This window comes from Filicampus tigris, chromosome 12, assembly GCF_054856515.1.
Source record: "Filicampus tigris isolate MCC_2025a chromosome 12, RoL_Ftig_1.0, whole genome shotgun sequence".
In the NCBI taxonomy this organism is placed as follows: Eukaryota; Metazoa; Chordata; class Actinopteri; order Syngnathiformes; family Syngnathidae; genus Filicampus; species Filicampus tigris.
In genome coordinates this window covers 22,036,188-22,050,676 of record NC_141228.1, presented here as the reverse complement: position 1 = coordinate 22,050,676, position 14,489 = coordinate 22,036,188, and the positions used below count along the sequence as shown (strand labels likewise).

The 14,489-nt window shown below is 41.9% G+C and overlaps 2 protein-coding genes across 3 annotated transcripts in view; both read left to right on the top strand.

The window, feature by feature from the left end:
* The window catches only part of prdm5 (PR domain containing 5), a 48,501-nt gene extending 45,605 nt beyond the window's left edge, over nucleotides 1-2,896 (top strand). For both annotated transcript variants that reach the window (XM_086046723.1, XM_086046722.1), the window contains exon 18: nucleotides 2,547-2,896. The gene's annotated coding sequence lies outside the window, so the exon portion shown is untranslated. The remainder of the gene's footprint in view (nucleotides 1-2,546) is intronic.
* Nucleotides 1-14,489, top strand: part of LOC147139158 (chymotrypsin-like elastase family member 3B) — a 60,567-nt gene that overhangs the window by 10,909 nt on the left and 35,169 nt on the right. The window contains exon 2 of the mRNA XM_086046724.1: nucleotides 2,547-2,639. Coding sequence (XP_085902850.1) covers nucleotides 2,599-2,639 — 41 coding nt within the window. The 5' untranslated portion in view covers nucleotides 2,547-2,598. The remainder of the gene's footprint in view (nucleotides 1-2,546; nucleotides 2,640-14,489) is intronic.

Genomic DNA, 14,489 nt, shown 5'->3' with positions numbered 1-14,489 from the left:
TGGAATCCCCCAAACATGGTCTTGGAGTTAGTCCTTTAAGCACATGCCAGCCAGATGCAATAGGCCCTTCAAAGAAACAATTACGGCCAATTATTGCAACATATAAATGAATTTCATCCATGATTAAGAATGTTTGCGTCGTCCAGGTGTTTGTAATCCCGGCGGCGCTCTCAGATACAGAGCTGTTTATACAAGAGAACACCCCCCTTCGCCCCTCCCCCCTCGCCCATGCTCGGCGAAGGCATCTGTCCCTTAATACCGTTTTAATGAAGGTCATTGGTTTTAATAGCCTCATTTCAAACGCCGCTAATTAGAGCTGGCCGGCCACTCGGGCGGGAGCTTTGTCGGCTTCGGCAAATAAACAACGCCACCCGACCTCTACACCCAAACGCACCAGGGAGGAAATTGTAATGTTTTGCTCTTTCTGCGCTTTTTTCTGCTTGTTCATCTCCAGGCAACCAAACCAGGTTCCAACGGGTTTTGTTGAAGTCATTTTTTTTTTTCTTTCTCTCCTGGTTTCTCTCCAGATTTTCCAACCAGGTTGTTGACTTGCAAACAATTCTGTACTATGTATGACATACACACAATTTGCGAGTAAACGTTGGCCCACCCGTGGCTGCACATTACATTTCTATCACGACTTCATCAGCGTGAGACATCACATGAAATATTATCCCCCGGGATAATGCGTGTGTCCGATTGAAGCGCCCCATCCGTCAAAATGGTGTCATCTTCCCAGCATGCTTTGCTGCTTCCTGCCGTCAGACGCTCTAATGCTGATGTACGACCTGTGAAGAAGCGGGAACGCCATTTTTTTTTTTTTTTTTTTTTTAATCTCAGGCGGCACGGGACGGCACTGGGAGGCCCCGCGATGTTTTGTCTCGGCCGACGATGAAAGCGCGAGGCCGACCGTGGCAGACGGTGCGCGTCCATTAGATCGGGGTGGAGTAGTCATGGGGCGGAGTCTCCTGAAGCCTAATTTTATATACGAATACGCTTACTCTGTTTTTGTTTTTTTGAATTATTTAAATTTGGCAGGCTTTTTACCAATACTCTTCTCACAAGTGCAGGTTAAAAAAACTGCGAAGCAAATTATAAAACGACTAAGATACTAAGTAGCAAAGAAATATGTGAAACAGAACCAAGTATAAACTAAACACGAAAAAAGACCCTAGAGGCCGGAGAAAGCTGATTGGTTAATACTAGGAGCATGGCTGACGAGAAAAGGTGGCGACAAAAACATAACAAACAGACTGGAAACTCTTTGTCCTCACTATCAACAGGTACCACTTTGTCTTGTTTTTTTTCATTAACTAGTGCCACTTTTGGCCGACTCGTATGACCTTCAGCTCGACATTAAAGACATGCCCAAAGCGCTTTCTTACAAGCAAATCCAGGAGACGTTGCTGAATCAGCGTTTTGACTTCCTCTTTGTGCAAAGCTCCCGCCAAGCCTCATCCTCCTCATCCTCAGCTCAAATGAAGACGTCTGCAGGCGCGGAGCGCTCTCGCATGTGTTACGCGGCTTGACGACTGACACACACAACAAAAGGGAACTCAACATTTTAGATTCAGACATGGCATCAACGGTGCCAGAATTATACGTCTTCAAACAACTGCTAGTTTGACACACAGCAGCAACACATTCCAACAGAAAAGTACTTCAAGTACGAAGAACAGTGCTTAATTCATTGTTGCTCCTTCTGCCACCGGGGGCAGTATAATACATTCGTACGTACGAAGAGTTTCACAATTACAAAGTGTAAAGATGGAATAGTAGTCAGTTAAGCTGCAGTAATATGTTGTTTTAAAGACTATAGGATATTGTCTGTCTATGTGTTGCTGCACCGTTTGTGTTCAAAGATCCATTTTGGTGTCCACTGATAGATGCTATCTGCAGGGTTGTAGTTTTTGATTTTATTTTTACTTTAAAAATTCAGTTCGTTTTAATTAGTTTTTACAGCAGGTTTGTTCGGGTTTTTTTTGGGAGGGGCGGGGGAAATGATTCATTTTAGTTTTGTTTTTATTAGTTTTGGTATCAGTTTGATTTTTTTGTTAACTATATTTGGTTGCCATTATCTTGTGTTATCTTGTGGCAATGTGTTTTTGTTAATTAAGTGGGTTTTTTTTTGAAAATCACACACGCAAAAAAAATCTTCACATTAAAAGTCGATGTCTTCACAAGTACTGCATTGACAAGGCCAGTGGACAAAGACCAAGGGCAAAATGTGACCTTCGCTTCTGGGGGCAGTTGTGACACGCGAGCTGCTCCGCCATCAAATTGAGCCGTGATGTATTTCTGCACTTTATCCCTCAGGCTTTAGTCACATACGAATCTGTGGACATTAGCTCTCGCACACTCCCTGAACCGCCACCCGCTAACCCCGCCCCCCTGCCTCCCTCTTTGTGTGTTTGCTGATTGCTTCCACACACTTCCAACCCAAGTCCAGCTGGAGATTGTAAAAATAAACAGCATGTTGAAAAAAAAAATGGCTGGATTAGAGCCTGTTCAATTTCTTGCTTTTCATGTCTTTTTTTTTTCCCTAGTGCATGGCACGGGAACGCGGCACAGGGCAGCTAATTGGGACCAAAGTGCAGCATGGAACCTGTCACCCGGGACGTCCCGAGAGAGGAGCGCAGGTACACGGCCAGGTGACGCTGGCCTACACGTGAGAGTCCATCAGGGACACACTAGTGATTTTTTTATGCCCACTTACACAACTCAAATTGTCTCATATACTCTACTGAAATGTTCTCTGAAACACTCATAGACTGAAACATACTCTCTCATTTTTCATACTCACGTTCTCACACACTCCGGAAAAGTAAATTATGTTTTGTGTTGAATTATTTGCATTTGTTTCAATAAACAATTCAAAAAACTCTTATATACACTACTGGAATGCTCTCACACACTATTGAAATAGTCTCATGCACTATTCAAATGCTCTCACATGCACACCACTGAAACAGCTCCTTGACACACAAACACACACACTCAACTGAAATGCACTTTCAACTTTGAAACAGTTAAATGGTCACGTACACCTCTCAAACTGTCTCATACACACAACTGAGATGCTCTCACACACTATTGAATCTCATACATTCCTGAAATGCTCACACGCATGCCGCTGAAAAGCTCCCAGTCATGCCCACAACTGAAATGCTCTCACACACGCCATACTGAAACACCCTCACATTCTATTAAAACAATCTCATTCATTACTGAAATGCTCTCACACGCATATAACTGAAAAGCTCCCGGGCAAACACACACAACTGAAATGCTCTCATACACACTTCTGACAAGCTCACACACTATTTATTTTCAAGCCCACATACGCTACAACGTCTCATACACACAACTGAAATGCTCTCACACACTATTGAAACAGTCTCATACACTATTGAAATGCCGTCTCGCACCCACAACTGAAATGCTCTCACACACACTAAACAAACATGCTCACACTCTATTGAAACACTCTCAAATACGCACTCCTGAAAACTTGAATGCTGACATGCACCAGTCAAATGGTTTCATACACATCGCTCTCATCAATGCTACTGCAAAACTCTCATTCACACTATTGAAATGCTCTCACACAGTCAAATTGTCTCATACACTCACAAGCTGTAACTCACATTCTAGAAACACTCACACGCCGCTGAAACACTCTCTAACATACACACTACTAACACACTGACACACATACTACTCAAATGCTCTCACGCTCTTCTGAAATCCTCTCACACACTACTGACCTACTTAACCCTAGACCCTAACCCTAACCTTACCCATGGTCCAGAGTTTGAGTAAGCGCCGGCCGATCCACGGACTCATCCGGCTGCCAAGCGCTGTTGTTTCTCTCGTTGATGTTAGCGACGAAGCTCTGGCAAATCTACTTGGCCCGTATATAATCAAATTGTTCACAGTTGCTCTCGTCTTCCTGGAGCGGCGGTGGCTTGATTGTAAACAGAAAGGCAACAAAAAAAAAAAACTGCACTTATCAGGCCAATCGTGGTGTTGCACTGATGAAAGCACTGAAAAAAAAAAAAGAAGTCGAAGAAAAAAACATTAGTTGTGGCAGGTGCGGCCGCTTGTTGAGTTCATGGGAACCAAAACTACAAGTTCATTTTATGACGTAAAGCACATTTAGGGAGACATATTATGTAATTTTCTCCACAGTTTAAAACTGTACCCGAGTGATTTCTCAGTAACACTCGAGAATGCAATTTTTGGAGCAATTGTGTGCGCAGGCTGAAATGCTGAATGAAAAAAATGCACTCATGTGGGATGATATTGAATGATAAAGAATGATGTTGAAAAGTACTGAACAATATTGAAGAGTCATTTGGAATGAGCGGAGAAGTTTTGGAAAAAAAATATAGAATGATGAAAAATGAGAATTTTTGGCGATGCCGGAATTTTGGGAAAGTTGAAAGTCGTTTCGAGGTGACCTGAATGAGCTAAACACAAAGAGAAGGAAATAGAATCTACAATGGGAATGACGTGAATCTGTTATGTCGAATGTGTCTTTGGGAATTAATGTTGAATTTTGTCGAAAACTGAATTTTTGGAATGAGGAAAAAAGGAGCACACCTGGCGTGTATTTTTGGAATATGGTGAGAATCGGTTGAGAAAGGTGGAAGTAATAGCGTGTAAAATAGTGGGTAAAATAAAATCGAATAATGATTGTAATAATAATCACAATAATACCAATAATAACAATGAGGTGAATGATGTAGACCAGCATACTGTGTGTGTGAAGGTCAAGGTGTTGTAGGTTGGATGTGTGCCTTTATAGGGCGTGGCCCAGTGACTGAAATCAGAAGCTGGAGTTGGGTTAGCCGGCTAGTTTGCGTGTGACTTGTGGCGAGCAGCAGGTTTCTGGCTTAAAGTGCATCTGCAAATTTGACTCTCCTTGCCCACATGCCAGAGCATTACAGTACCGTCATCGCGCCATTCTTTTTCCACTTCCGTCCGGGGTAAATTAAGGACAATTTGGGAATGGCCAGGTCGCGTCGGGGGGCACGTCCTCCCCACGGCCGCCGCCGCCGCCGCTCGCTTTTCAACAGCCTGTCATTTTTTCCCGCCGCCACCCGATAAAAGCTTTTACGCCTCACTCGTCACCAGGAGGGCGACAGCCGGAGCGAGAGGGCTTAAAAATGAGCCGCCGGCGAAAAGCCATCGGGAGGCTTAATTACACATAAGCTCACTTTAATAAGCGCTGGATCGTATATCCCAGGCGCCCATCCACAGAGCAACATCTGGATGATCGCAAATGCCAGCGCTGAAGGAATTGTCGTAACCGAGTACAAATACTCGGTTACTATACTTACATTTGAAAGCCTGTGTACAGAGGTGGCAAAAGTACAAGTATTGAACTTAATCAGAGTACAGAGACTTGTGTAAAGAAAGACATTCTTTCCACTCCAGTATTTAAATGACAATAAAAAAAAGAAATGAGTCACAAATGTACTCAAGAACAAAAGTAAAAATTATTTTTTAGTGTCACTTTTTCATGATACGGATTTGAATAAGTTGTCACGATGAAAAAAAAGTTCAAACTCCAGATGTAAGTACAAAAAATAAAATAGTGTAATTAAACTGGAAAACAAATACCCCCCCCAAAAAAAATTGAGAGTGTCCTTGTACAAAAAACAAACCAAAAAAATCCCTCCCCAAAATCCCCAAGTAAATTTTACGCCGGATATCTTTGACACCATGTTTCACTTTAGCTCGACGTTCATATATATGGTGGCGGGGAGGCGGGGGTTGGTTGTGGGTCCTTCTCGCCTCCGTTTTTGTTACACGAGTTCATTTCAAGCATAATTTATTGCCGCTGATATTTACGAGCCCAGAATGAAAAATCATTGGAAGATTGACACATTAATGAATATAACATGCAATGTGATTCATCGGCCTTCGGGGGAAGCATCTGTTTTCTTGACGCCATTTGTCATCGGCCGAGAGGAGCTCGTGTTCGCGTCCATCTTTTGACATTGATACTGTGCGTGTGCGTGTGCATGGGTGTGTGTGTGTGTGTGTGTGTGTGTGTGTGTGTGTGAGGTCTAAAGTTGCCTCACCCGTCTGGTAATTACACAGTAGGCGATGCAGCTACAGGGATACATGGCCGCACTTTTCTGGCAAGATGGGAATTCCCGCCTTGCCCCCCTCCCCGCTCCAGCTCGCAGGCATTTGAAAATGGAACGTTCCAGAAGCATTTTTCCAGAAGTTGCAGAGTTTTTAATGAGGGCTCCTTAAGTGTGTTAGCAAGGCCACAATTTACCACGGAAGGTTCCAAAAGCAAGCATCCCCCAAGGTCATACTATTATAGGAATGTATGATGGGTCTGGGGTGTGCGCCCCAAAAACAAAGTGGAAAAACAAACAAATAAACAAAATAATCATTCATTTGGCACGGACATTTATTTTAAGGCATTGATTCTGTTCACTTTGAGTAGAGGAAAACATGAAACTGCTTTTGTTTTGTGTGGTATTTATTTTTTCTTTTTGGGAAAGTGCAACATCAACAGTGTGTCTTCCTTTTAGGAAATTGCAACATTAATTGTTTTGTCTTCTTTCTGGGAAAGTCAACATTTTTAGGAAAGTGCAATTTCAATATTTTTTCTTCTTTTTGGGTAAGTGTAGCATCAGTAGTTTTTGTTCTTTTTATGAAAGTGTAGCATCATTTGTGTCAAGGGAAACTTCACTTGTCTCTTTTCTGGGAAAGTGAAAAAAATTATACTTTGTTGTTTTAAGAGTGCAACATTACTCATTTGTCTTCTTTTTAGGAAAGGTAAACATCACTTGTTTGTGCAACATTTTTTACAAAAGTGTAACATCACTTTTTGGTTATTCTTTTTAGGAAAGCGCAACCTTGATACTTTGGCTCTTTTTCTGAGAAAAGTGCACCTTTCAGTGTTTTTTTTTTACCTTTAGGGAAAGGGAACATCACTCATTTGTCTTCTTTTTAGGGAAGTGCAACCTCAATAGTTTGTCTTCCTTTTAGAAAATTGAAACATCATATTTTCTTATTAGCAAAGTGCAACCTCAATAGTTGCTCTACTTTTTGGGGGGGTGAATTGTTATAGCAATACTGTCGACTTTTTAAGAGCGTGCAACATCAAAATTGCGTGTTCTTTTTAGGGAAGTGCAACATCAATAGTTTGAGTTTTTCTTTCAGTGCAACATCATTTGCTACTTGCTACTTTCTAGAATGTGGAACTACCACAAGCACGCTTCATCATAGAAAAACTAGAAACGTGCGTGTCCATATCAAGTTTGACCAAAGACGTGATGATTGGGTTGAACATTTTTCTGAAACTTTCCAACTTCCAACACATAATCAGCGCTCCTTGAGGGGAGCGTTTCACTTTCACAATTTCCGCCTCTCCACATCGTCAGCACCGCAACATTCACTTTGCCTCCCGGCCACCACAAATCACACAAAGTACCCAGTATGCTTTTTGGGGGGATACTGGTTGGGTTTTTTTCCATGCCCACAGCGGCGCACACAGACGTGACTTCACGAGCCGGACAGACGCGCGAAACGTCACCTGACTTCTTAATCAGTTCAAGACAATTTGTTGAAAATCCGCCGCCCCGCGCCAGCCACTGATTGGCCGCCGACTCTGCCCAATGCTTTCTGACATGTTTACACAAATTTGACTCGAGGGAGTCGTCCGACGGGGTTGTTTGAATCGTACCAAATAATTCTGAGGGAAAAGTGGAAAACCTCAAACGTCCGCGTCGACGTGCCTTTGGCGCTTGTTTTTGAGCTACTTTTGAGGAGGCTTGGCTCCGCTCGCTGGTTCCATTGCCAATCCCCGGGACCACTGTCACTGGGCAAGATATTGAACCTCTTGTTGCCTCAGTTGGTCGACGTAATCCTATCTGCTCCTGTGGATGCCGAAAAAACAAAACACAATTACCTGATTCGGTGCCAGACGATTTCAAAGCAGAGTTCCCCATATGGTTAGCGATTTGAGAGCAATTTGACTGTTCTTTTGAGAGCCACAGCCTCTTTTGAGTGTGTTCTAGATGCTTTAACCAAAATGACATTCCAGGACCGTGTTATAGCACGTCGAGAAGCCTGAGGTTCCATTTTAGCCTACCTTATGCAATGACTTTTCGGCAGTTAGCCGCGAAAACCATTCCCGTGTTTTCGGGTCGGCTTTTAGCACCGCCGGCCCAGTCAAGCGTTACCTGGTCTTCCAGTTAACCTCCACACACAGCCACTGCAAAACTCTCTCACTCAATCTTCAGTCCCTGGATCAGACAAATCATTTTTAGGAATATCCTCATCATCATTTTCTATATCAAATTATAAACTACGGATTCTTGAAATGTATTTATAACGTTGACATTCAAAATATGATTTATGATTAATCCTTAATCTCTGTATTTGCACAGTAAATTTCGTAGAAAACATTTTATTCTAAAAAGACTATATTAAGTCTATATTTATTTGAGGGTAAAATTATCAGAGTAAATTTTACGCTGAATATTTGAGTCTCAAATTTGACTGTTTACTGGGACCGAATTAGTAAGCCGCAATAGTATTAGACATTCTTTGCAGAGGATAAAGAAAGCATGTTTATTTGGGTTTAGACTATTGTTATATTGTCTGTTGACATGTGTTGGTTCATAGTTTGTGTCCAAATAGGCTTAAAGTGTGATAACTCCAAATCTATTGGTTAGCCTGCCGAAGGGGTTTTGCATTGTTTGTTAGCACTGAGCTAAACACGCTTGTTTAAGACAAAGCTATGTGGTTGTTTAAAATACACAGCATATTATTCTCTTTGTTTGATGTTGGTTTTGACAGGAAACGTCAACTGGGTGTGACTCGAAAAACTCACCAGTTGGACTTAATGTTTCCAGATTCCCGCCATTCTTCTTCATTTAACACGCACTGGTCAATCTCAAATTCCTTTTAGTAGACATAACCTCAAGATACATAAAGTTTTTAGCATCTGTCCAAAAAAATAAGACGTTTTCAAGTACAAAGTCATCACATTTCAGAGTGAAAGAATGACGACTAAGGTATTTTTCTTGCTGCCAAATGGCAAAATGGGTCAAATTTGACCCCAACTGTATGTCAGGGTTAAGACTTTAAAAGCAGTAAAAGTTGCAGAATCCGAGCGATTAGAAAGGGCAGTAGGGGTGTCCATTAATCAACTGGAAAGAGGCTCCACGTAAGGTTAAATCCTCTTTATGGTCAGCGCTCACCTGTGATGTATAAGTTGAGAAAGGATGCCAGCGAGGAAGGCGGCGGGAGGCGGAGGTGAGCGGACACATTTGTTTGGGTGATGCAGGGTCATGCTGTGGCTGATAAAGTGCCGCGGCGCTCCCAAAGGACGGCCGAAGCCTGACAGCTCAACTTTTCATGCGCGCATCGCTCTTCAAGTTGCTTCGTCTGTTCGGAAGCCAAACAAATTCTCAGGGCTTTCCCATCCTGAAAGTATTTAGTAAATTTGGGGGTGGAACTAGCCAAAAATGGCTGGCTAGCGCCCCTGTCATGTTCGAAAAATCCAGCTCCCAAAGCCAGTTTGATTTAGGAACATGACATTTGGTATGTGTGTCTCTCATGAGTAGACCCACAAAAAAAATAAATAAATAAAAAATAACTGACCTTGAGATTTCGATTTTGTGCGAAACTTGAGTATGTCATCGTTATTCTTAAGCCTTATGAAAGTATTGCCTGGCAGCGGAGAAAATGAGCTTTTTGTGAAAAGGAGCGTCTAGCAGAACAATGACTTTGATGCTCATGTTTTTGCTTTTGTGACGCCTCAAACTACAAAGCAACAAAAACAAGAGTGATAAAGGACTTTGGATGTCAAAATAAGGATTTATTTACAGCCGAAATGAAATGACTGCGAGAGACGGTGACTCACTGCATGGTTGGAGTTGAAGAGTGATTTTTTTACACGCCGTTCCTCATTCACTCCATGAACTGCAACACGCATCCACACGTGCGCATAATTTGTTCGAATTTCAGGTACCTTAGCTTGTCCGACGTCTAACATATTGGCATTTATCTCTCTCTAATAATTATAGTGACAAACCAAGATGAACCACCAAATTTGTATCGTCAACTCAATATCTGTACAGACCTCAAATCTAGTAGTAGGCTTCTTTTTTTTTTTTTTTTTTTGCATAGTAGCATCTTATGAGAATGCACGGTTTAGCAATTTCCCACCCTCAACCACCATCTTGCTAGCGGCTAAAGCTAAAGTTACTCCTCCTATCATTCCCTTCATCAGCATTCGCAACCTCAGCAGTTCTTTTGCCCCACCGTGTTCTTTTTCAGCGTTTTAGCATTTGCTATCATATTACCTCATAAAGAATTTATAAAGCAATATGAAGCCGCTGCGGCAGCGGCGACAGCGGAGATATTTGCCCACCGTGCTCGCCACCTCTTTATTATCGACGGGCCGGCGAAGGAGCGCAATAAAAGGGAAAGAGTGGCAGTGATATCAACTACCCAGCGCCCTTCAAGGCCAACGTAGCGGTTACGTTAGCATCCTACGTTAGCATATATACTGTGTGTGTATATATATATATATATATATATATATATATATGTATATGTATATGTATATATATGTATATGTATATATATATATATGTATATGTATATATATGTATATGTATATGTATATATATATATATGTATATGTATATGTATATATATATATATATATATATATATATATATGTATGTATGTATGTATGTATGTATGTATGTATGTATGTATGTGTGTTTGTGTTGAGCGGAGGGACAGCTACAAATCAGTCCCATAGCACAATCCTTCACAATGAGGCCAAAAGTGGGGAGTGGGACTGCAGCTCACAACACTCATCTAGTAGGACTTTTTTTTTTTTTTTTTTTTATTGCTTTATTGCTTCCTGCCAAAGTGAAAGAGCACAAAGAACTGTAGAAAAGCCCCCCAGGGGGACCCCCGCTTCCTCCCCCTTCGGCTCCCCCGCTGTGAAGAACAGCCCCGCGGTGGGCAAGAGGCCCCCCTCTTTCTTAAGGCTGGCCTGTGAATAGTAAGATGCCGTCATCGTTATCCTGCCAATTAACTCTCGTTTGTCTCCCGTGAATTCAATTAGGAGCTTATTCATGAGTGACCAGAAGTGGGGGGGGATTCACATAGCCTCCTCCCGGGCCACCCGCTGACTCTTCAGGGAACTTTTAGGGGTCGGCCCGTACATGCGAGCTAGCCTTTTATGTGCAAGTGAAAGGGAAAAGAGAGTAAGGAGCGAAGGATCACGCCGAGTTGAGGTTAAATATGTTAACAATCAAACAAAACATTTCATTATCGACCTCATCCTGACTTGATTGACATCACGTCACGTTAATACAATACACGAGGATTCAGTATAATTGGTAGTTCGTTTACATGCGGCCAAGATCCGGGTTAAGGTCCAAATTCGGAAACATTTGGGATAACCCGCACAGAATTAGTCCCGTATACACGACGATTGGAATATCCCGATTTAAACGGCGACGCACGGACAACGTTGTGACGCAAACGGATTTCCGCTTCTTACTTTCTATCATCAGCAAAGCACATTATACTCATGTCCCTCATCACGCTAATAGAGCCGTCGGTTTCGGAAAAGTCTAGAAGATTATTTTAGCATGCGACAAAGGTCCGTAGGATTGTTTAGCCATGGATGAGGGCCTTGATCTGCTGAGAATATTTGTAGTTTTTCATTTGAAAGGCAGTTATTTTGATTATCGGATTGTGCAGGTATACCAGACGAAGTGGCTGGTGCGCTGCAGAGACAATTGGGCGCACCCTTTCAAGACGTGTTTCGGGCTCTTGAGAGTTCCGAGAGGGAAAATGTGTGTTGCAAATGAATTTCTGTGGAAGAAATGTGATTCAAATTATGTCATTAAGAGTAAAAGTCACCATAATCTCTAAAACATGCCGCGACACGGAAAGGGCCGCCAGTGTGGATCGACTTCGCAGCACACACACACACATTCCGAAGTTAGCGCTCATTAAAGAACACGCGCGCACACACGCACGCACACACCGCAGGGGAAAGTGTGTTAAGGTGCTTTTAGGCGTGAGCGGCAGCCAGCGTGACGGTATGACCACAGCGTGCTTCTTAAGAGGATCCAGTTTAAAGCTGCTAATGTCAGTATGTTTTATATTAGCCATGGATCAAATGACTTCTTATTCTTCTTCTCGCCTGTAGTGACAAAACCACCTGACTGGGATCCCGACTCAGCTTTATGGGCCTTTGCACGTGTTTGGCAGCTTACTGCTTTGTGTTTTGTCAAGTGTTTTTTTCAAGTAACTTTGAGATATGAATCATACCGGTCTTAATGTCGTGGAAAATTTGTGCAGGTGGTAGCACACCCAAAGGTGTGGAACTTGACAGTTCATTAAAAATGCTGATGTGTTCCAGGGAGTTCTGCTAGAATATTACGCTATGATGTTACGCTACGTTGATACGCTACGTTGCTATGCTACGTTGCTATGCTACGTTGCTACGCTACGTTGTTACGCTACGTTGTTACGCTACGTTGTTACGCTACGTTGTTACGCTACGTTGTTACGCTATGATGTTTTGCTACATTGTTACGTTACAATGTTATGCTACAATGTTATGCTACCTTTTTTTGCTACAATGTTACACTGCGATGTCATGCTACAGCAAAATGTCCAGTTATGATGTTGCGCTACGACATTCCTCTCACTACAAAGTCGCTTTATGCTGTCTTGCAGCGATGTCTGTTTCGCCGCTATGTCATACCGCAATGCAATGTCACATTAGAATGCCACGCTACAGTGTCAACGAGGATTCTTCTATTACTACCCGAAGATGATGTGAATCCCTGAATAGCAAAACGCGGATAGGCGAGGATTCGCTGTACACACTTTTACTGCTCGTACCAAAATAATTTATTGAATGACTAACTGGTAAACCGATGAACTCAATAAGTGACAAATTATCGAATTAACAAGTGAACTAACGAACTTACGAATGAATGGACAAACTTTTCTTACCTACCCTAAAATTGCAATATTCAATGTCTTTTTTTTTTTTGTGTCTCTCTGTAACGATGGAACGTAGCCGCTCACTTGGTGTGTTTGGTCTGCAGCCTAATGGCCTCATTGAGTGTGAGGGATGAGCGCGTTGACATAATGTGACAGTGATCCAAATCCAAGTCTAAGACGGCGTCCTCGCTGCGTGTTGGATGGCGTCGCCGAGCGCGCACGTGATTCGCTGATTGAGCACTAAAGCGGCCTTGGTGCACATTCATGTCATCGGCCACTCATCAGCTCGTGTGTGTGTGTGTGTGTGTGTGTGTGCGTGCGTACGTGTGTGTGTGTTAGTCCTGACTTCATGCGGAATGACTTGGTCGCAGTCATCCGCCTCTTGCTCTAATGGCTCATTATTACTTGGGAACAGTTTAACCACCGCACTCGATTGAAGTTGATCGGGCCGGCCCCTCGTCTCTGGGACACGGTCCGAGTTCCGGCGCTGCTGCCGACGTACCAGAGTGACAACCGGTCAGGGCTAACATAGTCTTGGCAACAATTATTTGCTTTTGTTCGACTGAAACTGCAGTTTAAAAAATGCGTGTCACAACAATTTCATCTTTACACACTTTTCAGGTCCAATGTTTTGACATAGGGCAGCAATAAAAATACTGTGAAAATACTAAATGTCATTCTTCCACCCTGAAAATGTGATCACGTTGGTTTAAATGATCCAAAATACACAATTGAAATTCATTGTTTTTTTACAAGTGTTAATTTGTGAACAATCAGGCAATTGAGCCGTCAACTAAAATGGATTTTGTGTTAAATCAAGGGTAATTGCGGTAATGGTTGCAATATTAAAAATATAAAACTGCCATGGTTATAATTGTTTGGGACTTTTCATTATAGTTAGAGTAATTTTTATAGTGTTTTTACTTTGTTTTTTCAAATTCAATTAGTTGTTAGAGTGTGTTTGTCGATTTTTATTATTTCAAAAATGCTTTGTTTTACATTTTTTTTAAATATTAGTTTTAGTGTTAGTTGTGTGGGTTTTTTTTAAATTCGGGGTATTTCTTGTCTCAAAATTATAAAACATGAAGGGGTGGAAGGATTGATAAACAGGTAGCTGTCTCAAAAGAAATACCGGTAGATATAGTCAGACAGAACCTCACCTCAGTAAAAAAAAGAAAAAAAAAAAAGCTCATGTATGTAATTAACCAAGACCAAAATGAATGATAATTTAGTTCCAATTGTTAATTTTGATTAGTTTTTCCAACTTTCCGTTTCCGTTATTTATATCTTTTTCAACACGCCTGTTTTCATTTTACGTCATGAACAAAGATTTTTTTTTTCTCAATTTTAGTCAAGAAAACTTTTGCTTGCTTCACACACCTCATGATGAGCTATTGAGTGCACCTGGGTTCATCTCCCACACCTGGTGCCAATCAGACTACCTAAAGGTATATAAGGAAAG